General features: G+C 50.9%; 1 protein-coding gene across 1 annotated transcript in view; it reads left to right on the top strand.

The window, feature by feature from the left end:
- UBE2QL1 (ubiquitin conjugating enzyme E2 QL1) overlaps window positions 1-2,946 on the top strand; it is a 55,142-nt gene extending 52,196 nt beyond the window's left edge. Inside the window, exon 2 of the mRNA XM_081520980.1 lies at window positions 1,604-2,946. Coding sequence (XP_081377106.1) covers window positions 1,604-1,735 — 132 coding nt within the window. The 3' untranslated portion in view covers window positions 1,736-2,946. The remainder of the gene's footprint in view (window positions 1-1,603) is intronic.
- Window positions 2,947-25,132: the final 22,186 nt, after the last annotated feature.

The following is a 25,132-nucleotide window of genomic DNA, read 5'->3' as shown; positions in this document are numbered from 1 at the left end:
AGAGGTGGTCTTGCCCTTGACTGGCAGAGGGAAAAGTTCAGCCAGAGAGATGGCCAGAGGAGACAGAGCAAAACCGGAGCTCCAAGTGTCTGACTTCTCGGCTGGGCGTGGCTCTGAGTCCGCACTGTTGAAAAGACAAGTGTTGAAAAGGAACGAGAAGCCCTGAATTTAAATGTGTGACACAGCCTCCCATTCTCAGTTCATAGGGATCAGTGCCATTTTCCCTATGGATTTAGATGTCTTCCCAGGGGAGTTGTCAGTGGGTTATCAGAGAGAGCTCGGATGGGGGATCTCAGCCACCCAGCCACGCCGACCTGGGGGGCTGCCTTTGCGGGGGGACAGGTATGCGGTGAGGCCCAGTGAGACCCTGGGGATGAGGTCTGGTTCCTGTCCGGGTCCCCTTACACAGGTGGCACATGCCCGTGTTGTGTATCACATGTCGGCAATGCAGAGAGCCTGTCCAGAGCGCATTGTTAGTGAACGTTCTCCTGTTGAGAACAGCGTGCGTGTGTTCACTAGTGGGTGAAACTGAGAGTGTTTGCATCCCACCTACAAAATGTGTGTATGAGATGCTCGGGATGAGAAGTGGATCTTCCAGGACAGGTGAGTGAAGGGAAGTCGGGTGCAAGGACGTGTGCCCGGGAGGCTCAGGCAGCGTTTCCGCTAATGGGCTGTCACGTGGGCACTGGCTGAACCCGGGGCAGTAAGAAGAGCAACAGCTCCTCTGACGGCGAGTCTGGCCCTTCATCCACCCATCGCCACCACCGCCAAGTTAAACCTCCGTCCCCAGGGCTCCCTGAGGGGTGTGATGGCCAGAGACACGGCCACTCAGTGGGGCCTTCTGGTTCCTTCTTGCTTGTGGTCCAGAGCCTGTGGCCGTGCCGAGATGAGCCAGACCGTCTGTTCTCTGCAGCCTCAAACGCTCCGTCCCCCAGACCATGGGCCGCCTGGTCACTGAGAGCTGGGCAGACCTCTCCCCTCGCCCCCCACCACCAGGGACTGTGTGGGGAAGAGCTGGCCTCACCTGAACCCCTCCCTGGGCACTCAGGGCCAGGCTTCTACCTCCATGTCAATGGGCCCTCTGTCTTCTCGGGAGCTGCTTCCCTCACGGCATGAAATACAAGAAAGTTGCTTGTTGCTCCTGAGCTTGAATGGGAAAAGTCAGAGTTTTCGAGTGTGTGTGTATGTGAATGTATAAATATACACATTATACATAAACGCATATCTCTAAGTTGTAATTAAAGGCACCCTGAGGTGGGAGAGAAGAGAAGTTAGAATAGCATTTTTGCCTCCAGGGCGACACGCTGCGTTCTGCATGGATGCTCTTTTGATAAAGCTGGTCCTCCCAGGGACCGCCTGCCAGCATCCAAGGATGAGCACCTTCCAAGGATGCCAGCAGCACGCATGTCTCTCCCTCCCCCAAAAGCTTGCCTGCCACTGGACTCCTGCATCTGTTTGGTACCAAAGCTGTGATGTTCCATATCTCTCCTTTCATCGAGGACTTCAGAAATCCCTGCCTCTGTGAGTGTTCTTAACAAAGAGGGCGGTAATCGGGATCACTGCTGGGCTCTAACCTGGTTTTTATCTTTTTCCTCTCACACAGGGGCGGATCTGTAGAAAAGCTGGCAAGTCGAAAAAGTCCTTCAGTCGCAAGGAAGCCGAAGCCACCTTTAAGAGTTTGGTGAAGACTCATGAAAAGTACGGCTGGGTCACCCCGCCCGTCTCTGACGGCTGATGTTTGCAACGTGCACTAGACGCTTAAGCTGCCTCTTCACACACATGGACACCTGACATCCCCTCTCCACGCTGAGCATCCTTCATCCTTTTTATACTCCAGCCTTCGGAACGGAATCCTGAATGCCAAGGAGACGCCTAAGTTATTTATGATCAGATGTGTTTACAGAGAGAAGGAGGGGGAGCCAACGCTGTTTGGGATTAGGTTTCGATTATAAATGAATGATCATCTCTAGGTCACTTTAGAACACATGTCGAGATGGTGACGTTCCCCCGCCCGCCTGCCCCCCCCACCCCATCATTTGGCCCCTAGCTTCTTCTCATGACAGCAGCTCCAAAGAGCAGGCAGGAAATTCAGCACCCCTCGCTCGACCCGTCGACACGTCAGTGGCACCGTTCGTAGCCCCTGGGAACACCGTGCCCCAGCCAGTACCCGTTTGCTGTGCCCCGAGTCCATTTCTCTCCCCGACAGGTCAACGTAACTTGAAGATGCGTCTTTCTGTGGCCCCGTGTCATGACATGTAGACCTCATTTGTGCTCTATGACCGCTAGTTCATGAGAACAAAAGTTTAATATGGCCAGGTTCTCGGGATGGAAAACAGCAACCGCCCTCTTGGCTAGACCGTGCTCCCAAGACTGATGCCGAAACGTGTGCAGTCTGCAGCTCAGCCCGCACCCATGGGTGAAGGTGGGGTGCTGTGGCCGCAACAGGGCACACAGGTGCAGATGCCGGGGGGGGCTCAGAGCAACGGTGGTGGGGTGCGGACGGGGTCTCTTCCGACATCCTCAGATGCTCCTACGACATTCGTGTTCCTGTCTTCTCTCTGCTGGTCGACCCACCGCCGAAAGCAAAAGACAGTGTCCCATTCGCTGAAGTCTCCTGATCCACGTCCTTCTGTGCGCTCGTGACAGGGAATGCCAGAGCTGCCTTCGGAGGCCCGGTGACGGCAGGACGAATTGCATGGCCCAGCAGTCACTCGTGTGTCCCCGAGGCCGCGACGCGTGAGCACCCTCACTAGAATATAAACTTCTGTTATTTAATCTCCCCACGATTTCAGTTTTCTCTTCTGTTAAGTTACTTAGACCTTTCCAAGAAGTTCCATGAAATGAGGAAACCACTGTTTCTTATAACATGCGGAAAGAGGTAAAATGTTCATTCCAAGTGGAAAAATCTTATTGGACACATTTTAAATAAAATCACGCATACCTGAATCTGGTCATTGTGGGCTCTCCTTCCACTGAAAGTATTTAATCTATTTTCGGGCTTTCCAGGTGGCGCTAATGGGAAGGAATCCACCTGCCAATGCGGGAGATACCAGAGATGTAGGTTTGATCCCTGGGTTAATTTAATAGTTCAAATACTACACGTACCAGGAAGGCATTCTGCCACGAGTTGCAGGAAAGGAGTCTCAGGAACCCATGGTCTTTGCAAAAATCCAGTGGATTGAAATGGTCCCCAGAAGCAGCCAGAAAGACAATAGAAAACTACCTGGAAGGACTGATGGATTATTTGCCCAAATCCGGATATTGCCAGTTATAGTTTAGCACCATGAAGGAAGAGGAGACGTCTTTGCTCATTATATTAAATCCTTCAGGCAGTTTTGGGTACTTGGAGACCCATTCACCTGTCCCAGGTGGTCAGAGATCTGAGACACCAAACCTTAAAGCCAAGGACCAGCTCCTCCCAGCAGAGTTTGTCTTTACCCAAATCTACTCTTCATTGCTACTTTTATTTGTTTAACCACGTTCTTATGGCCCCGGATACACATGCAGTTCTGTGCAGCTAAAATGCTTGACCTCTTGTTCAAGTTCCCTCTGAGTAAGAGTAGTCATGAAATTCGATGACAATGAACTTGAAGCGTCCACTCACCCGATCCTCCACAGCGGAATTCTCCATCCTTGAAGCATGACATTCAGCCGACGGTCCCTGGGCCCCTGGGCTCCAGTCTGTAATGGAATTACATGTGGGAGAGTGAGGACCTAAGGCAGAAACACTGGTCAGGGAGAGCACTTCGGTTTCTTTCTTTCCAGAAGTCCCCTCTTCCAATTGAAAAATAAAAGTAACTTTCTGTTAGGAACGTAAGCACATATTTGACCCAAAGTTGGGTCACTTCAGTGCTGCTCCTTAGCTGATCGAACAGCTTGGCCACGGTTGGTTCACGTGGTGGGCAAGGTGACTGCCAACAGCTGGGGGAGGGAGACTGTTGGCTTGGCTCAATTCCAACCTGTACATCCTTGACTTCTTGTGCGTGGCGTTTCCATTAGGTTTGTTAGAAACCAGAAGTTATAGAAGAAACACCTCTTTGTTAAAAAAAAAAAAAATGCTAGTCTTCACTTAAATTGGGAAGACTTTTTTATTTTAAAAGCCACAGGGAATAATTTAAAACTCAACTATTACTCTGACTCTTAGAAGCAAGAATTCCTCTTTCTGGGGGCTGGAGGCAAATATGGCAGGCTTGGTCAAACAGCAGAGCCTGGAGGGGGTGTTTCATGATGACCCTGCGTGTGGGTCCTGCCTGCCCTCTGAGTCGGGCTGGCTGGGCTCATGTTCCCACGCAGGCCAAGGAGCCCATCCCTCCGCAGGCAGACAGCAAGGGAGGAACTGGACAGGCCAGCACGTGTTCAAGGCCCACCATCTCCACACCCCCAGTCACGGACAGGAACTTGAATCCAGCCAGTGCCCACAGAACCAAGGGAAGAAAAATGCAAACCCCCACGTGCCTCCTTTCCAGTCAGCCGTTTTCCTGGACTGACTGCCCAAGCCCCTGGGTGTCCCCTCCACAGCAGACCAGGGGCTGTGCATGGGACCTGCATATAGCTTATGGTCTTTCTGAAAATCAACTACTACTGCTTAGAAAGTTCTTGGGCTTCCCTGGTGTCTCAGGTGGTAAAGAATCTGCCTGCGATGCAGGAGACCCAGATTCAATCCCTGGGTCAGGAAGATCTCTCTGGAGAAGGGAATGGCCACCCACTCCAGTATTCTTGCCTGGAGAATCCCATGGACAGAGGAGCCTGGTGAGTTACAGTCCATGGGGTTGCAAAGAGTCAGACACAATTGATTGACTAACACTTTTACTTTCAGTAAGTTCTCTGTAATCAGTAAGGTTCCCCACACACACACAGTCTCTGGAAGACTAACAATTTCTGAAGTTTATTACTCGGAAGAAAAAAACAGGGTTTAGACCTCAATTTTTCAGCCCCCAACTTCATTCCATTTATCACAATTCAACCTTATTCATGAGAGGAAACTTGGGCCTCATGAAAAAGACCCGGTATAGGAAGACAAACACCCTCAGTGTCTGTGTGACTGGCGAGTCCTGTCATCTGTTTGAGCCTCAGCTCCCTGGGCTGTAGCTTCCCTCATAGCTCCGTCATAGGGTTGGGAAGATCCGCTGGAGAAGGGATAGGCTACCTACTCCAGTATTCTTGGGCTTCCCTTGTGGCTCAGCTGGTAAAGAATCTGCCTGCAATGCGGGAGACCTGGGTTCAATCCCTGGGTCGGGCAGATCCCCTGGAGAAGGAAAAGGCTACCCACCCCAGTATTCTGGCCTGGAGAATCCCCTGGACAGAGGAGCCTGGTGAGCTACAGTCCATGGGGTCACAAAGAGTCAGACATGACTGAGTGACTAACACAACTTTATTCCATGAGAAGGGAATGGCCTCACGAAAAAGACCTAGTATAGAAAGACAAACACCCGCAGTGTCTGTGTGACTGGCGAGTCACATCGCCTGTTTGAGCCTCAGCTTTCTGGGCTGTAACCTCCTACCAGGTTGGCGTGAGAATGGACTTAAACAATGAGGGAAAGTGCTTGGGAAGCAAAAAACTGTCATGTGAACTTGAAGTGTCATTTTTAGAGTACGAGGAAATGTATATTACAACACACTTAGGTGAAGGCTCAGGTTGAGCAGTTACAGCGGCTCGAATGCAATCATCTTGAAATTCCACGCTGGCTTTCTGTCCTCAGCCCCTTCCTTTAAGTCAGTCAAGCAGTCAGTGAGCATCTCTCTACCCACTCAGATACAGCGAATGTAGAAGTTAAAGATGTGGCTCCTTCATGGAGGACTTCAGCAGACAAGAATAGCACGCAGACAGCTAAATGCTAAATTGCATTACAGCAGTTGTGGCTCAGAGGGTTCCTGGCCGATCACGGGGGAAGATTTCGGGGTGAGTCAGCCTTGAGCTACGGCTGGGCAAGAGGGAAGGCCATGGTGGGGCAGGGTCTCCTTCCACACTGGCCCAGGAGCGGGGACTGGGCAGCCACTTGTCCCTTCTCGCTGCAGGGACCCTGTCTGCAGATCTGAGTTCTGGAGGCAGGACAGCCTCATGGCCTTGGGGGCTGCCCCCTTCCCTAACAACTGGATTCGCATGTTTCATCTGAACCCTCCCAAAAGCGTACAGAATTTTCATCGAATTTGCTTGCTAGAGAAGCAGAGCTGATCCCAACTGTAGTGAGGGCAGATCCACTGAATCTAGGAGGAACTTAAGTCTAACTTGATACACCATACAGTGTAGGCAACAAGCCCAGTGTGGCTTTTCCAAAGTCAACTACAGAGGTGACACCAAGGCCACTGTCTTGGTGGTGCTTTCTGGTCCTCCATGGTGCTTCCCACAGACCATTCGGCCATTCACATGACTCACATCCCGGTGCACGCCTTTTAGTTCACCCTTGGGTCCAAAGAGCCACAGACCTTCCAAAGTTGGGTGGAAATCACCCAAAGTCAACCACTCTGCATTGAAAGCAAGTTGCTGCCAAAGACAGTTTGTACTCCCTCCTGCTTTGGGAAGCCATGGTGAGACTTGGAGCTCAGTCCATGTGGTCACAGTACTTTTCTTCCCCTCCCAAGACATTAAAATCATATCCAGCTTCATTCCTTAACTTTCAGCTATGATGCTATTGTCTGACTCAACTGTTTGATTTTTGCCGCCTCCGGTTTACATAGTATTGAGTATCCCTCGATCCCAGGGCCCGTCTGACCTGTAAGATAGGACCAACCAATGAACTGGGACAGCCAAACACACTCTGTTGTCATCAGGGCCGGCAGCAAGCACTGTCGGCTTAGTTCCAGAAGAAACATAGGCGCCCAGTGTGCTGGCCAAAAACACATGATCGAGGCAGAATGTTTAAAGAGAACGCAGATCCAAGAGCACCAGCGTTTGTCACCAGGTCATAATAGGGCTAAGTGAGTAGGAGAGTGGACAGGGGTGGGGGAGGTGGCTCCAAGGTCCTCCTCTTGGGTCAGGAAGGCAGTATGTGGTGAGGAGACAAACTCTGTACCCCTTCTCACTTCAGACTCACCACCGTTTCCTGCAGAGTTCCAACAAGGAGGCGGTTCCCCGTTTCTTCTGCCGGAGGTGAATTAAGACACGTAACTGCTTCATGTGTCTAGGTCTTGGGAATCACTGCTGGTGATACTCCTTGAGCTCAAGTAGAGCTGCCGTGGCCCGATGTGCTGGCTTTCGTGTCCCGCTCGTCCCTTTTACTGACGACACGTTATCTCATGAACACTATCACCATGGTGACCATGGTAGGATGCCATCTACAGCTGGGGGCTTTCAGACTGTTACCACGAAGCACACTGAGGCTTTGCTGTGTACCCCTTCCAAAACTGTCTTAGTCCATGATCCACAAATGAGAGAGGGGAAACCGCGTGTGCCATAAAATAAATAGCAAAGAAATGCTAACTGTTAGAAGAGGTTGAATGCCCGAGTCACATAATTGAGAGGCAAGGTCCTAACAGGGAAAATCATGATTCTGAAAAGAAAGACTTTAAAACCAATAAATGTCTTTCCGTGGAATGTTTGTTGCGTCCTTGCGTGCTGTGTGTTCGTATTTGTCAGAATTCCTCTGGATTTCCACATACGTTACCCTCTGTCGTCCGCCGTGGGCAGCTGTCACGTGGCCTCCTCTGGTTCTTCTGTGCTTTGATTTACTTGTGGTTTGCCAAATGAAAACTCTGAAGCATGTCACAGGTATTCTCTATAAAAATCAATGAAATGTGAACCAAATCTAAGCATTTGTGTGATTCAGATTTCTCCTTCAGTTGTCATGTGCATTGTAAACGGGTTTGCCAAAGATCCCCATTAAAGCTTCTCAACATAACTGGCATTGTGTGCTTAGCACAATAGTGTCGCCTAAACTAATACTGAAGGACAGAGATAGTTCTCTAGAAAACTCTTATGGAATGGTAATTCTGGAAAGTGACCGTTTTCATGTAACACGAGCTCACTTTGGGGACTTCCCTGATGGCTCAGTTTTGTGAAGAATCTGCCTGCCAATGCAGGAGACGATCCATGGATTGGGAAGACCCCTTGGAGGAGGAAATGGCAACCCACTCCAGTATTCTTGCTTGGAAAACCCCACGGACAGAAGAGTCTGGTGGGCCACAGGCCGTGGGGTCACAAAGAGTCGAACGATTGAACCACGGAGCACACAAGCTCACTTTATTTAAAAGATGCTTCAGCCAACTTCTCACACCAGTCTATAAGCTGGCTTTTAGTTTTAAATTTTTTATCAGAGAAGTTTCTCAGCCCTGGTGTCAATATTTGAGATTGTTTTCCAATCAAGAGCACATTTTTCTTTTAAAAAAAAAATCTCTAAATGTGATTTGGTATTAACAGGTGAAGGTTTTGGAATCAAACAGCCTTGAGTCCCCTCTGCCTTTCATCACGTGTGAATAAGAAATTTAGCCCCCCAGACGATGTTTCCACTTTCTAAATGAAAATTAGGAAGTGATTATTTACAGTGGAGATTGCTGTGACAAGACCAGCACTAAATAGGAAACAGGGCGCCCCCTCCCTGGCATGTAACTGGTACTCAGAGCATTTTGAGGAAATAACAATGAGACTGACATGGAATGGTCAAGCTGACAGCCTGAGCTGGCTGTTGGAATCTACTTTAAGTTGTTCATTTCCTTCTGGGTGAACTCACAGCCTTTCCTTTGAGCAAAGGCAGGGAAGGTCCTCCATCAGCTCGGCGTTGGCTCTGCCTTTCTCTCGGGCGATGCAGATGGCAGAGTCCTACTCTCTTCCCTGAAGCGTGTCCACGTCCAGCTGGTGGGGGAGCTGAGGTGGTGTCCTGAGTATCCTGTGTCCAGGGACCTTGCTTCCTTAAGGCAAAATCTAAAGGCCCAACAGGACTGCAGCTGACCCCTGACCCTAAGACGTGCGGTCTACGTCTATACCCGGATGGATCAAGATTACGTAAGATTCGTGCCCTTGGCCTCTGCTGTGTTTGCCACTTAGGTGTTTGTCTTGAGTTCTATTTCCATGCTAGAATAACTGTTTAATGTTAATCAAAACAAGTTACTTTTACTTAAACACAAGGATAGGGTAGAGGTATGGAGGTAGATGTGTACACCATCTGGTTGCAAAAATGAAGTTTAAATAGACTGTGTTTACTCTGCTCAGTCTCCAAGTGTAGCGATTGTGTATAATCTGGCAGGGATTGGTCCTTATAGAAGCAACAGGGTCAGAACATGGTGAGTTTTGAAAGCAAAGCATGTTTTGTTGTTTAAATTTATCCCAGAGAAGGTGTTTTTTTTTTTTAATTTTTTTTTTTAATTTACAATATTGTATTGGTTCTGCCATACATTGACATGAATCCACCATGGGTGTACATGTTTTCCCCTTCCAGAACCTCCCTCCCACCTCCCTCCCCATCCCATCCCTCTGGGTCATCCCAGTGCACCAGCCCCGAGCACCCTGTCTCATGCATCGAACCTGGACTGGCGATTCGTTTCACGTATGATAATTTACATGCTTCAGTGCCATTCTCCCATATCATCCTGCCCTCGCCCTTTCCCATAGAGTCCAAAAGACTGTTCTAAACATCTCTTTTTCTGCCTTGCATACAGGGTTATCTTTACCAACTTTCTAAATTTCATATATATGCGTTATCATACTGTATTGGTGTTTTTCTTTCTGGATTACTTCACTCTGTACAATAGGCTCCAGTTTCATCCAGAGAAGGTTTTTAAAGATTTTTTTTTTTTTGAGTCATGAAAGGTTTTTCAGTAAGTATTTTGAAGATTGTTGTTGTTTAGTTGTTAAGTCATGTCAGACTCTTTGCGACCCCATGGACTGCAACACACCGGGCTCCTCTGTCCTTCACTGTCTCCCAGAGTTTGCTCAAATTCCTGCCCATTAAGTTGGTGATGCCATCCAACCATCTCATCCTCTGTCAAATCTAATCACGTAACTGTAAGCAACTTGAATGAACCTTCTCATAGGAACTATTCCTTTTTTTTTTCTTCCTGTTCTTCTACATTGCCAACGTTTTTAATTTCTCAAAGACCTTTCAGAACTGTCTTCTCATGTCATCTCCATGAGCAGCATTTTGAGGTGGACTCATGGGCAGTACTTTGCTGAGGTTGAAGATAGAAAGCAGGAGTTAGAAGCTTAATTGATTTTTCTAATCTGATTTCACTTAAACGTGGCCAATTACTGCCCAGTGTCACTTAAGCTTTACATTATGTTGATCCTAAAACACCTTTTAAGTCTGTAACTTCAAAGGATACTCCTAGCTACAACTTTCCAAAGTTTACCGATTTTAAATAATACAGATAATTTTGCAGATAATCTCTTACAGATAATCTCTTCTAGGACCTGGAGGCTCCCAGGGTCTCCCTTCTCACCTGCTGAGGGTCTTGAGTCCTCTGTCCATTGTCCTCAGAGCCCTGGACTTCAACAGCATCCAGCGTCCACCTTTCCCACATTCAAATGGTAGGGATAGAAACCATTCTTAGTAAGCTTGCTCAAATTTACTCCAGAAAGTTAGTGTTGAAAATAAAAGCAAAGGCTCTGACTTCAAATCTTCATGCCAAGTGTTTATTTAATAAATGAACTGGAAAGGGCCTCAGTGGTCACTGGAAATGAATGACCCGGTCATTTAATTTGGTTCAGTCTGCCCCAGGGGAAGTCCTCAGCCTAGAGCCTGTTCTCATCACATGGAGGGTTTTGAAACTAGCCTGTCCCAGTGATTTCTCATAATGATAGGACTCTGCAACAGAAGAAGCGTAATGTAAAGATCTCACTTTTCAGAAGGGTGTTTTTTAGTCATAGAAAAAAAGTGAAGTCGCTCAATCATGTCCAGCTCTTTGTGATCCCTTGGACTGTAGCCTAACAGGCTCCTCCATCCATGGGATTTTCCAGGCAAGAGTACTGGAGTGGGTCACCATTCCCTTTCTCAGGGGATCTTCCCAACCCAGGGATCAAACCTGGGTCTCCCGCATTGCAGGCAGAAGCTTTACCGTCTGAACCCAGGGAAGCTCATTTTAAATTAAATTCAGAGCACAGGGTTCTCACCCAATATATTAAGAAGCTGGAACCAGAGGTGGGAGCCTGGCTATTCGAGTCATGTTTTCCTAGATGTATAAATATATCTGGGGCTTCCCTGGTGGCTCAGACGGTAAAAAGGATGCCTGCAATGTGGGAGACCTGGGTTCGATCCCAGAGTGGGGAAGATCCCCTGGAGAAGGAAATGGCAACCCACTCCAGTGTTCTTGCCTAGAGAATCCCATGGACAGAGGAGCCTGGCGGGCTACAGCCCACGGGGTCGCAAGAGTCAGACACGACTGAGCGACTAACACTTCCATCTACAGGAGCACATGTGTTTGATGCATCCATTGTCTTGGAACATAAAGAATACGTATATATGCCAACAGGCACATAAAATATAAATAATAGTTTCCCAGGGCTGCCATAACAGGTCATCACAAGCTGGATGGATCAAAACAGCAGCAGAATTTATGCTCAACAGCTCTAGAAGCCAGAAGCCCGGTGCTGGCAGGACCACGCGCCCCATCACGGGTCTGGGGAGGATTCCTCTTGCCTCTTCCAGCCTCTGGTGTCTTCTGGGGTCCCCTGGCTGTGGCTACATCTTGCCAATCTCTGCCTCGATCTGTGTGAAAGCCCGCTCTGCCTCTTCTTATCAGGGCACTTGTCGTTTTGGGGGGGCAGACCTAGATAATCCAGGATGATCTCATCTCAAGATCTTTAATCACACCTGCAAAGACTTTTTCCAATAAGGTTGGGACGAGCGGTGAGCGGCAGGTGTCAGCTCGCCCCAGGTGTCACTGCCAGCGATGCTGAAACTGGCCCGTCCACCCATGTCCCAGCCCGGCCTGCCCCTGACTCTGGGGCCGAGCCCCCCACCTCTGAGTCTGCAGGTCACGCCGTCCAGAGAGCACCGTCCATGCCCGCTCCCCCGCCACCCACCTTCCACACCAGAAGCCCGAGCAGGAGTCCCTCTTCTTGGTATCCCGGCCCTGGGGTGGGGGGCAGTGGGAGGGACGGGGGCCCGAAGCTTCTCCAAGGAGAAGAGGAAGCAGGAGGAAGCCCATCGTGGGTCCACTGGGTCTGAGGATCTGCAGAGGGCACCATGGGTCGGCACGTCTCATTAGGAAAACTACGCCCAAGTGACTCCCTCGGACAAGTGAGTCACAACTTCCGAAGGGCACCTTTCCCCTTGAACTGAATTCTCCCCTCTCAGACTCGCTCTACGAACACCTGCGAGCAGCTGAGTGCTGAGTCACCAGCCGACAGGACAGCACGGGTCCTGCTGTGGCGCCCGCAGACCGCCCCCTACAGCCCTGACTCATCACCCTCTGCCCTCCTGGATGTGAACAGACACACGTCTTCCGGGACCACAGCGCACGCAGAAGAGAAAGGGGAGGTACCTCTTCTCCGGGAAGGAGCGCCCGCAGCCCCGTAAATTCATCACCAACAACTGTCAGGAAAGACCACCGCCCTCGGGAAAGCGGCCCGGCCTAGAGCCACAGAGAAAAGCCCCCGCCCTCCTCTGAGCTTCTCCTGGCCACCTTGGGCATCTCTCCGCTCTCTCCGCTGGCTGAAGGTTCAGACTGCTCCCAGACGAGTCAGTGTGGGATTTGCCCCCAGCACGAAACTGAAAAAGTAAAAGTGTTGGTTGCTCAGGCATGTCCAACACCTTTCGACCTCATGGACTATATGTAGCTCACCAGGTTCCTCTTTCCATGAAATTCTCCAGGCAAGAATACAGGAGTGGGTAGCCATTCCCTTCTCCAAGGGATCTTCGCAACCCAGGGATTGAACCCGGAGACCCAGGTTTGATCCCTGGGTCGGGAAGATGCCCTGGAGGGGGAAATGGTAGCCCACTCCAGTATTCTTGCCTGGGAAATCCCATGGACAGAGGAGCCTGGGGGGCTACAGTCCATGGGGTCACAAAGAGTCGGACACGACTGAGCGACTACACTTTCTTTCTTTTCTTCCTCCTGCATTGCAGGCGGATTCTTTACCCTCTGAGACACCAGGGAAGCCCTGCACAGAATTGCCCTGTGTTAGTTATCCCCCAACCAGCTACAGTGCAGCCCGCTTTCTGCTCCGTCTGCCAGGCACAAAGCAGATGCTCTAAGGTCTGCTGGTGGGTTAACTAGCAAGAGAGAGCCTTTTAACTAGAGGGAGATGGGGAACAGGGAGCAGACACAGAGAGGCTCAGCATCACCCCCTTTCCTGGCCGCTAGCTTCGGAACGCCATGTTCAAGCGTGTGGGTGGTTCCAGGCCGTGCTAATCACTTTGCTTTCCGAAGCTCATCTAGGCTGGGACTCAATGAGACACCAAGCGGTACACGAAGTCATCTGTCTGCCCTCAGATCAGATTCTCTGCAGGGGTAAGTTGGACCTGGTTCTGACCATTTCCACCAGAACCAATGACCCTGGAGACCAGGCCTGCTCAGAGCCCTGGGGGAGGGTGTATTGCTACAAAGGATTCAACAGGTCAGCCAGTGAGATGAGACTGCAGGAGAAGCTGGCCCTTCCGATTCCAAACCTAAAACAGAAGACTGCATTTCTCAACCACAAATAGCACACCAATCAGCCAAATAGGCAGGACCTATACAGAAATATCTGTCTACAGTTCACCCTATAATTTACTTCGTCATAGGAAGAACTATATTTTCTTCTTTTGAAGCTTCCTTCCCTTCCCCATAATTCTGAATGTTGGATGGAACCAGGAGATGTACCAATAAAAGATTCCTGTCCTGCCCAGAGGCCTGGTCAGGGTCCCCGTTTCAGCAGGCCCAGAGGGACCATCAGAAAAAAGAGGCCTCGGCAGGGGACCTCCATGGGCCCAGGAGGCATAGGATTCACACAGATGGGCCCAAACTTCCCACTTGAGCTTCCTAACACGCTATTGGTGTGGGTTCTTGTTGGTTTTTTTTTCCATTTTGGTAGATAGGAAAGCCAAATATCTCCTATAATTTTTTACTTAAAAGAAAAATATGAGAAGGCAGGAATGAAAAGGGAAACTCATGGTCAGAGAGAGTCCCTGTGAGCAAGAAGGGTGAGACAGAAATGAAAATATTTGAAGTGCTATGGCTAAGTCATAGCATTGGCCTTCCTTGGTGGCTCAGTGGTAAAGAATCCACCTCCAACGCAGGAGATGTGAGTTCGATCCCAAGGTTGGGAAGACACCCTGGAGAAGGAAATGGCAACCCACTCCAGTGTTCTTGCCTAGAGAATCCCATGGACAGAGCAACCTGGCAGGCTACAGTCCATGGGGTCAGAAAAGAGGCGGATATGACTTAGCGACTAAAGACCAACATGGTAGTGTCAGGCCAACAGAGGAGACAGTGTGTGTGTGTGTGTGTGTATGTTAGTCACTCAGTTGTGTCTGACTCTTTTCGACCCCATGTCTGTAGCCTGCCAGGCTCCTCTGTCCATGGAATCCTCCAGGCAAGAACACTGGAGTAGGTTGGCATTTCCTTCTCCAGATGATCTTCCTGACCCTCTGGATTGAACCCAGGTCTCCTGCATTGCAGGCAGAATCTTTACTGTTTGAGCCACCAGACTCCTGGTTTACTTGGAGGCTGGGATGGGGTGGGACCTGGGAATCCAGAAAGGCTCCAGCCAGGCCCCCATTACCCACCCCCATCACCAGCCCCCCATCACCAGGCCCCCATCACCGGGCCCCCATCACTAGCCCCCATCACCAGGCCTCATTACGGGGCCCCCATCACCACACTCTCTGCAGGAAAGCAGCAGCCCTCTGTGTGGTTTTCTCAGCTCTGGGGTCAACCGGGGGATCTCCTCAAATCTCAAACTAGAGGCTCAGGCTGGCTGGGGAACTGCCCGTCTCAGCGCCCCGTGGACCAGGAGCGCTGTCCTTCAGGGGACCAGGAGCAGAGCTCAGTGGTGAGGATGAATCAGACAAGGTGGCCGGGCTCACTCCAGAGGGCGTGGTGCTGGGCCCAGACACATGGGTACTAGGGGTCAGGTGTCCCCTGCCCGCAGATGGAGAGCCAGCACCGCACGGGGGAAACACAGCCCTGACCTAGCGTGGCCGGCAGACCAGTGGCCCCCAAAGATGTCCGAAGAGGCGTCACAAACCGGTGACTGTGTGACCTTCCTTCCAAGGCAAAAAAAAAAAAAAAAAAAAAAAACAGCTTTGCCGGTGTGATCCAGTTAAGGAGATTGAGAAGGGGAGACGGCCCTGCACCGTCTGGGTGGGCTCGAGGTCATCACAAGGGTCCTTATAAGAGGGAGGTGGCAGGGGCAGGATCAGAGAAGGAGCTGTGATAGCAGGCAGAGTCACCCCAGAAGGAGCCCCGGGGTGAGGGACGCAGCACCACTAGAACCTGGACCCCAAGTCCCCCCACCCCTGCTTCCAGCAGACGCAGCCGAGCTAGGAGCTTCTCAGATGAGCCGAGGCGGTGGATGACTCGCGAGCGTGTCTGGCTCACGATGCTTGGAGCAGAAGTCAGCCCAGCCCCGCTTCCCTCCCCTGGTGCCCTCAACTCCATGGAGTGCCCGAGACCCCCATCCCTGGAAGATGGCAGGACTCAAGAGGCTGAGCCCCCCGGCAGTGTCTGCGGCGCAGAGCAGCGGTGAAGCTGGGATTCTTCTTGCTCAGAAAGGATTCGATTTCCCACAGCCCCAGAGCCCAGCCACCCTGCCCACCCCAGCCTGCAGACCCCCTGGGCCTCCCAGCAGGACCCTCATGCCGCCCGACCACCCTGGGAGTGAGGGTCTCCAAAGAGCCTCCTTGCCTGCTCAGGTAGCATCTGAGAATCAGGAGCAGTGGGAGAGGCCATCCCGGGAAGGGAGCGGTGAGTGCACCCTGCCTCCAGGATCCCCCGGAACATTCCAGAAACAGCAGGCAGCAATTGCAGAGCACAAGGCTGAAGCCAGGCCGGCCACCACCACTCCTGATCTCCAGGGGCCAGCATGATCAGCCTGAAATGGACCCCACAGTCTCCTCTCCCCGTGTGGACGTGTGTCCAGGGGCGCAGCAGAGGCCAGCGCGGGGCCTAGACGCTCACCCCAGGCCGCTTTCCTTCTCACAGTGTCCGTGGGCAGGATTGCAGAATCCGGAGTGGGCAGCTGCCTCCCCCAGGGGATTTAAAGAGTTACCGAAAGCGGGGTCCGGTTGCTCACGGCTCAAAATCCGATAAACAGGTCAGGTTGATGGAAAGGAAAACTTGTTTTATTTCAGATGCCAGCAACTGGCAGGCGGGGGGCGGTGGGGAGGGCAGACTTCTGTCCAATGGCTGAGCCCCCACCCCAGACAATCAGAGGCGACAGACAGAAACAGCACATGCATGCAGAAACAGCACGGTCGGCTCTGACGGTCACCTTGAAATTGGTCATCAGTTGTCTGATCAGCGTCATCTTGATTGTTTTAGGTACAGTTAATCTTCAGCTCCAGGGTCAGTTTATTTCCATTTCTTTGAGGCCAGTTCTCAGAATTAATGGCAGTTTACATCGTGGCTAAGTCTGGTCTCGTGTAGTTAACCCCTTCCACCTGGTGGTGTTTTCAGTATAAGACAGCTCACAGGATATGGCTCAGAATACTGTCTACAGCCCTTGAGAAAGAGCTAAAGGTCCTTGACTGTGCTTAATGACTACATTATTAGCATTTGGTCTCCTTTGACTGTTTTATTTTGTTTCTGCATGTTCTCAAGTCTCTGATTAAACTTATTCTTTGGCTGAAGTTTTTTCACAGACAAAAGTCAGACTAAGGACCTCAAGGGGAGGGCAGGGGAAAGGGCCTGCTCTGTTTCAAAACCACTGTCCCCCAAGAGTGTTTCTCACTGACAAGATGTCCACCCGATGGGAGATGCCCCCCGGCGGCATGTCCACATTACTGAGTCTTTCTCTATCCCAACGCCAGGACGCGACCGGGACGCCTAGAGGCTTGGCGGAACCATGCCCCGAGAATCACCTCTGCAAACGTCTCCCCCAGCTGACATCTTGGCCGGTGGCTGGGAGTGCTATGGCTGGAATGCTTATGAGGTTTGCAGACAGCCGGAGTCTGGAGGAAGCACTAATTCCACACGTCACGGGATGAAGGCCCACAGGCAAAGTCAGGAAGCTGAAGTGCTGGCCCAAGCAAGCGAGGTGAAATTAAACCCACAGCGCCATAAAATCCTGGATCCGGGTTCCATGGACAGAGGCTGAGAGGCCATCTCTGTAATCCACGAAGCAGAGGACCTGGGATGGAGCAGGGTGACATGCTTGCCGCCATCAGCGCTGACGCAGGAGGCCTCGTTTAGATCTGGCCCACGGCCGTCTGGGGACAGCTGCTGTGTGGGCGATGCTGGGACCACAAGAAGCAAAATTATTTTAATTCCAGACTTGGCATTTCTCTGTTTGACGAAGTCTGGGAGAAGTGAAAAATGGGAAAATCCTCCCATTCCAATAGACCTATGAAGCCTGGGTTGTGTAAATAGTGCTTAAATTTGATTAATGTTTAAGTACACAGTGTGGGACTCCCTTGGTGGCCCAGTGGTTAAGAATCTGCCTTGCAATGCAAGGGACATGGGTTCGATCCCTGGTCCAGAAAGATCCCACATGCCTTGGAGCAGGTAAGCCCACGCACCACACTGCTGAGCCCAAGCTCTGGAGTCCATGCTCTGCAACAAGAGAAGCCACTGCAATGAGAAGCCCATGTACAGCCACTAAAGGGTAGCCTCTACTGCTGGCACCTAGAGAGAGCCCCCACGCAGCAGTGAAGACCCAGTATCGCCACAAATAAATAGATAAATGCATAGTGAACATATAAGAAAGTAAGGAAGGTTCTCCGAAGACAGAACCCCAAGTCCAGCCAGAGACGTGAACAGAGTGAGCCTTGAGGCCAGAGGCTGAGCCTGGACTCTCGGTGGTTCGTGTCCCCAGGCGTGTCCATTTGACTGGATACATGGGGACAGGACAGGAGCTCTTAATGAGATGTGCCCATACTTCCAAGACACTCAAGGACTCAGCTCCAGTTACAGGTAAAGGAGGAAAGCTTGTTTAATTTTATAAATATTACTATGGCTGGGTATGGATGTGACAGTTGGACCATAAAGAAAGCTGAGCGCTGAAGAATTGATGCTTTTGAACTGTGGTGTTGGAGAAGACTCATGAGAGTCAGTCCCTTGGACTGCAAGGAGATCCAGCCAGTCCATCCTAAAGGAGATCAGTCCTCAGTGTTCATTGGAAGGACAGATGCTGAAGCTGAAACTCCAATACTTTGGCCACCTGATGCAAAGAACTGACTCATTTGAAAAGACCCTGATGCTGGGAAAGATTGAGGGCAGGAGAAGGGGACAACAGAGGATGAGATGGTTGGATGGCATCACCGACTCAGTGGACAGGAGTTTGAGTAAACTCTGGAAGCTGGTGATAGACAGGGAGGCCTGGCGTCCTGCAGTCCATGGGGTAGCAAAGAGTCGGACATGACTGAGCAACTGAACTGAACAGAACTGAACTATTGCTGATTTAGTGACATATAGTAACAGCCTAAAACAGAAAGCGAATAAAAGATGATTTTACAGTACTAGAAACAAACAAAAAAACATATCTGGAGGCTTAGGGAGATTTCATTCCCCTGAGGCCCCTCCTGCAGCCGTCATCCATTCCTAGGATTTTGAAAGGCCTTAATTAAGTCCTGGCCATGTTAGGACCAGAAAGTGCAAAGATCAGGAAATTTTGGACTCTTTGCTCCTAGAGCTTGCATTCTACACCCTTCTCTTAAATTTGGTGAGAAAGTCAGTATAGACGGGATTGAGGAAGAGAATCTGCATAAGATGGGTGGCAAACAAGCCTGTGTGGGTTTTAGGAGACACCGTGGAGGGCAGGTTGTTTGTTATGGGACCTGCGAGATCCTCCAGTCAAGTGAGCGTTTAGGATCTCCCGGCGAGGCAGGCATTATGGAGTCAGTACTGGGGCAGCATTTGCCAAAGTGCACAACAACCATGAGCACCAGAGCAGGCGGCAGGGACTCGGCCTGGACACAAGAGGTGAGCTTGGCTCCTGCAGCGGGGAGATGGAAGAGCCCGCAGGTCCCGGACAGGCAGCATCCTGGCACCTCCGTCACAAACGCATCAGTGTTTTAACGAAGAACCACACCTGCCCTTTTCTTGAAATGTAAACTGGACCGGACCATCCAAGCAGGTTTGCGATCAGGTCAGTCCCTCTTCTGGGGGTCCCAAGCTCACTAGGACCTCCTTGGGCCTTAGGTGATTCCAAGTTGGCAGAAAGGGAACCTCCACCAAGCAAAGAGCAGCAATTAGGCCAAAGGCACAAAGTCTGAAACAGAGAGAGAGAGGTGAGTGCCTGCCAGGTGAGTGCATGATGGTGGGGCTGGCATGGGCACCAGGGGCAGAGGTCAAGAATGAGCTCTCCCAGGGAGGGTCCCCTCAGGGCTGAGGACCTAGGCCCTCTCCTGGGTCCCTGGATCCTGCCTCAGCCCACTGAGCGCTGAACCCCTGGATGAAGCCTGGTATAGGTTGCACCATCCAACATGGCATCACTTTGGCCAATCCAAACTGAGATGCTGCAGGTTTCAGAGCCTGAGTGTGCCAGGAGGAATGTGAAATATCCTAACGACAATCTTGATCCTGATTACATGTTGAAATCATATTTTAAAATTGTTTACTCATTTATTTATTTGCCTGCACTGAGTCTTGATTGCAGCACCCCGGATCTCTGCTGCATCAGGCAGGACCTTCTGTTTCGGCGCACAGGTTCTCCAGCTGTGGCTCAAAGGCTTAGTGCCTCCAAAGCATGTAGGATCTTAGTTCCCCACCAAGGGATCGAACCCGTGTTCCTTGCCTTGCAAGGCAGATTCTTCACCACTGGCCACCAGGGAAGTCCCTGAAATCATATTTTAGATACATTTGATTAAATAAATAGTTCAAACTAATTTTACCAGTTTATTCTTACTACTTTAACTATTTCTGATGGACAGTATCACTCTAAGGCTCGTGTCAGCAGCCTGGAGGATGGTCCTAGGATGCCTCCCCGCCCCAGTACCCACGGTCTTGTGTAATCAACCCCCACTTCCCACCCCACTCATGTGACTGCTTCAAGCCTGAGAACATGGCAACTTTGATGGAAAGTCACTTCCATGACTGGGTTACAAAAGCTGGTGACTCCGTCTTGCTGGCCGCCTCTCCCTTTGGGTTCTGTAGGGGCCCACGTGGCAAGGACGTGAAGGCAGTCCTATCGAGCAACTGACCCTGCCCACCACTAATGAGGTCCTTCTCCATTGCAAGTTAGAGGGGGCTAAGGCCTCATGAACATCTTGATGACATAAAAGGACCCAGAAAAGCCAGGCCCGATTCCCAGCCCAAAGAGACTGTCATGAAACGAGCGCATGTCGCTTTAAGCCACTAAGTGTGTGTGCTTAGTCATTCAGTTGTGTCCAGCTTATTGTGATCCCAAGAACGGCAGCCCTCTCCAGATAAGAACACTGGAGTGGGTTGCCATTTCCTTCTCCAGGGGCTCTTCTCAACGCGGGAATCAAACCCAGGTCTCCTGCATTGCAGGCAGACTCTTTACCATCTTAGCCACCACAGAAGCCCTAAGCCACTAAATTCAAGGCTCACTTGTTTCACAGTGACAGCTGACTAATAACACTCCTCCACCAGACTTCACGCGAGAACAGTTTCCTCTGGTTTCTGGCCTTTGGGCTTGCCTGTTCAGGGTTAAATCCTCCAGACAAACAGTGCAGACCCAGCCCTGAGCAGGAAGAAGTTGGTTCTCAGAGTAGGAGCCAGGCCCAGGTGGCACTTTCCTTAGCTGGAGTGTGACACACAGCCGCAGCTTTGCAGCCACCCCTCAGCTTCAGGAAAGCTGCCTCGCTGCGAGCCACGGCCCCCGAGCATCTCTGAGGCCTCAGGCATCATAGTTATAATAAGATAATTAAACTAAATGAGATGCTCCAGCCTGTCTGCAGTTTTCAAGCACTCAATTACGACTCCCACCCGGGGTGGGCTTGTCTGGAGTTGGGGGACGTGCTTCCCTCCTCTGGTTTCTCTGCTGGACCGTGGTGCTCTGGGACAGTGAGGTATCAGACAGGGGGGAGATCCCGCACAGGCCAGGGGGCTGCAGGCTGGCCCTGGTCCGGGGCCCCCGAGGGGCTCCACACAGGCCCAGCCGACGCCCCGGCCAGAGGGCCCTCCAGACGTCCGCCTCGAGTCACTGGGCCACCACGCTCAAGGGCCTGACCCAGCACTCTGCACATACACACGTCCCTGACATATACATACACCTTGACATGCGCACACACACACTCCCAACATACACACACATCCCCGACATATACATACACCCCAACATGCACATACACACACACGCTCCCAACATACACATACACATCCCCAACATATACATACACCCCAACATGTGCGCACACACACACACTCCCAACATACACACACACATCCCCGACATATACATACACTCCCAACATGCACATACACATCCCCAACATATACATACATTCCCAACATGCACACATACACACACACACACACACACACTCCCAACATACACACACAGATCCCCAACATATACATACACTCCCAACATGCGCACACACACACACACACACTCCCAACATACACATACACATCCCCGACATATACTTACACCCCCGACCTGCATGCATACACATACACACACTCCCAACATACACACACACATCCCCGACATATACATACACTCCCAACATGCACATACACATCCCCAACATATACATACATTCCCAACATGCACACATACACACACACACATACACACTCCCAACATACACACACACATCCCCAACATATACATACACTCCCAACATGCACACACACACACACACACTCCCAACATACACATACACATCCCCGACATATACTTACACCCCCGACCTGCATGCACACACATACACACACTCCCAACATACACATACACATCCCCGACATATACTTACACCCCCGACCTGCATGCACACACATACACACACTCCCAACATACATACACACATCCCCGACATATACATACACTCCCAACATGCACATACACATCCCCAACATATACATACATTCCCAACATGCACACATACACACACACACATACACACTCCCAACATACACACACACATCCCCAACATATACATACACTCCCAACATGCACACATCCACACACACACATCCCCAACACATACATACACTCCCAACAGGCACACGCACACACACACACACACCATTCTGGATCTTCCCCATCCCCAGGCCATTGTAGACATCTCAGGAGTCATTTAATGACACTCAAATCCAAAGGCATCCCCAGGCCTCCTCTGGCATCAGGAGTCTAGCCCCACACACTGCTGGGGGGGAGGTGAAAGGGTGCAGCCACCTGGGAAAATGGTCTGGCAGCTCCTCAGAAAGTGACACACGGAGTCACCACGAGACCTAGTCAGTCCACGCTTGGGTGTATACACAATGGATATGAAGCTGTATGCCCACACAAGAAGTTTAACACCACCACCCCACTAGCCAAAAGTGAGAACAACCTCGATGTCCACCAAGTGATGAATGAATTTAAACGGCACTGTGTCCATACGATGGAATATTAGTCAACAAAAAACTGCAACGAGGTATTGATGATGCTATACCATGGGTGAACCGTGAAGACATTATGGAAACAAAGGAGTCTCTGCTTCCTCCAGTCCTGTGGGGAAGTTCTGTGATCAAATCTTGCTGCCCTTCAAAATCAGACTCCCTGGGGATTCCTAATCCATTTGTCCAACCCCCAGGCTGGGATCCTGACGTGGGTCTCAGAACCTTCACAGCAGTGCAAGAACTTCTTTGGTATCATTGTTCTCCAATATGTGAGTCGCCCATCTGGTGAGTACGAGATTTGATTTTAACGTGATTGCGCCCCTCTGGCCGTCTCCTTGCGGCTTCTCCTTTGTCCCTGGACATGGGGTATCTCTTTTTTGGTGAGTTCCAGTGTCCTCCTGTTGGTGCTATTGTGCAAGTCTGCTTGAGCTGCCCCTGCGGCTGAGGTTCAAGAAGACATTACACCAGCCACAAAAGACCACATGTCGTATGACAGCATTTGTAGGAAATGTTCAGAATAAGCAAATCTGTAGGGACTGAAAATAGGATGAGAAGTTGTCAAGGGCTGAGGGGGAGGATTAGGGAGCTTGAAGGGGTGATGTTTAAGCTGAAAGATCTCTTCGGGATGATGAAATTTCTAAATTCAATTGCGGTGGTGATGACCACACAGATCTGTGAATGTGCCAAAAACCACTCGCCTTAGTCAAGTTTCTCAGAGAACAGAGCCAATAGGGTGTGACTGTAAAGAGGATTATTTTAAGGAATCTGCTTCACTCTGCTGATTTAAACATTAATCTCAGCCAAGCGGCAACCTCACAGACACACCCATGATAATCTTTGACCACACACCTAGACACCATGGTCCAGCTGAGCCAACAGAGAAAACTGTCCAGCACACCATCCGATCGCCATACACTTTAAATGACCGTCTCGTATAAGTGGGTTAGAACTCAGTGAAGTCTTTCTTAAAAAAGACTCTGGCCACATCTCCCACTGACGTCAGCCCCACAGCGGTGAGCACACGCCGAGCCAGCCCTCCGGACAGCACCCTGCACCCCTGAAATCCTGCTGGCGACCAGGGGACCGGATGCCAGCCCTCCCACCCAGGGCTCACAGCGCCAGTGCCTGGTGTGGCGCGGGTGGCTCCAGTGTGGAGCCTGCCGAGACCGAAGGGTCGCAGACCCAGCTGTGAAGCCCACTAGACAGCAGGACTGGCCTGGGGAGGGCCGCTCAGTGCTCAGAGGACAGGGTCGTGGCGGGAGGCCTGCAGAGGATGTCAGGCAGCTGGGATGGTGTGTGAGTGAGGACCCAGCGTCCTGGGGAAGAGGGGCCAAGGGACTGAGGCAGGGAGCCAAGGGGAAGCCCCGTTTGAGGCTCAGGAGAGAGAATAAGGATCCATGGTTTTATTGATCACTCTCTCTTCCGCAGCCTCTAGGGGTCAGTCGGCTCCCGCTTAGGTCACAGCCCGTGAAATTGCATCTTTCAAGCTGCAACTCCCAAAGCTGGAGGACTTGGTGTGTGTGTGAGGCTCTCACACTTTTCAGGATGATGGTGGGATTCGATGGGGGTGGGAGAGGGGTAGGAAGGCTCTCAGCTCAACCACGTTTTAACCAGAGCCGCACTTCTCATCTCCTTTATGATGTAAGGATGTTTCTGTAAAATAAGGTAGGAAAATGGTTTTTGGTTGAATAAACCGCTGCTACCGATATGTGAGGCCGGTGGGCAGGAGACGAAGGAGCCCAGCTTCACCACTGCAGCTGGGAGCTCCAAGGAGAGCACGCTGTTGTTGCTGTTGTTTAGTCACTAAGGCCTGACTCTCGTGACCCACGGACTGCAGCTCACCCGGCTCCTCTGTCCATAGGAGTTCCCAGACAAGAATACTGGTTGTTGTTGTTCAGTTGCTCAGTCATGTACAATTCTTTGTGACCCCATGGACTGCAGCCTGCCAGGCTTCCCTGTTCTTCACCATCTCCCGGTATTTGCTCAAACTCATGTCCGTTGAGTTAGTGATGCCATCCAACCATCTCATCCTCTGTCGCCCTCTTCTCCTCCTGCCTTCAATCTTTCCCAGGATCAGGGTCTTTTCCAGTGAGTTGGCTCTTGCCATTTCCTTCTCCAGGGGATATTTCCAACCCAGGGATCGAACCCGGGTCTCCCGCATTGGCAGGCAGATTCTTTACCGCTGAGCCACCAAGGAAGTCTGTTGATCATGGTTCCACCTATTATTTCAAGGCCTACCCTTTTATATCTAAGCCCCCATCTCCAATAGCCTGGGCATCCTTTGCCCAAAATCAAATTCACAATCTTTCCTAATGTGCTCCTCCCACTGTCTACCCAGCTCTCAAGCATAAAACCCAGGTCATCTAAGCCTCTTTCTCTTTTCCTTACACCTCGCACACCAGTGCATCATCAAGAACTGTGTCTTGTGTTACCAGATGTATCACTGTTAGTCTTAATCTTCCTTCTCCCAGTGTGTTTGGTTTTGGTTCAGCTACATATAACAAAAAAACTCCAAACAACGGAAATTAAACAAGCTTTCATTCTCTCGTAC

Source organism: Giraffa tippelskirchi, chromosome 8 (genome assembly GCF_054371585.1).
Source record: "Giraffa tippelskirchi isolate mGirTip1 chromosome 8, T2T-mGirTip1v1.2.pri, whole genome shotgun sequence".
Classification (NCBI taxonomy): domain Eukaryota; kingdom Metazoa; phylum Chordata; class Mammalia; order Artiodactyla; family Giraffidae; genus Giraffa; species Giraffa tippelskirchi.
Note: the sequence above shows the minus strand (reverse complement) of the source record. Positions and strands in the feature narration are given on the sequence as shown.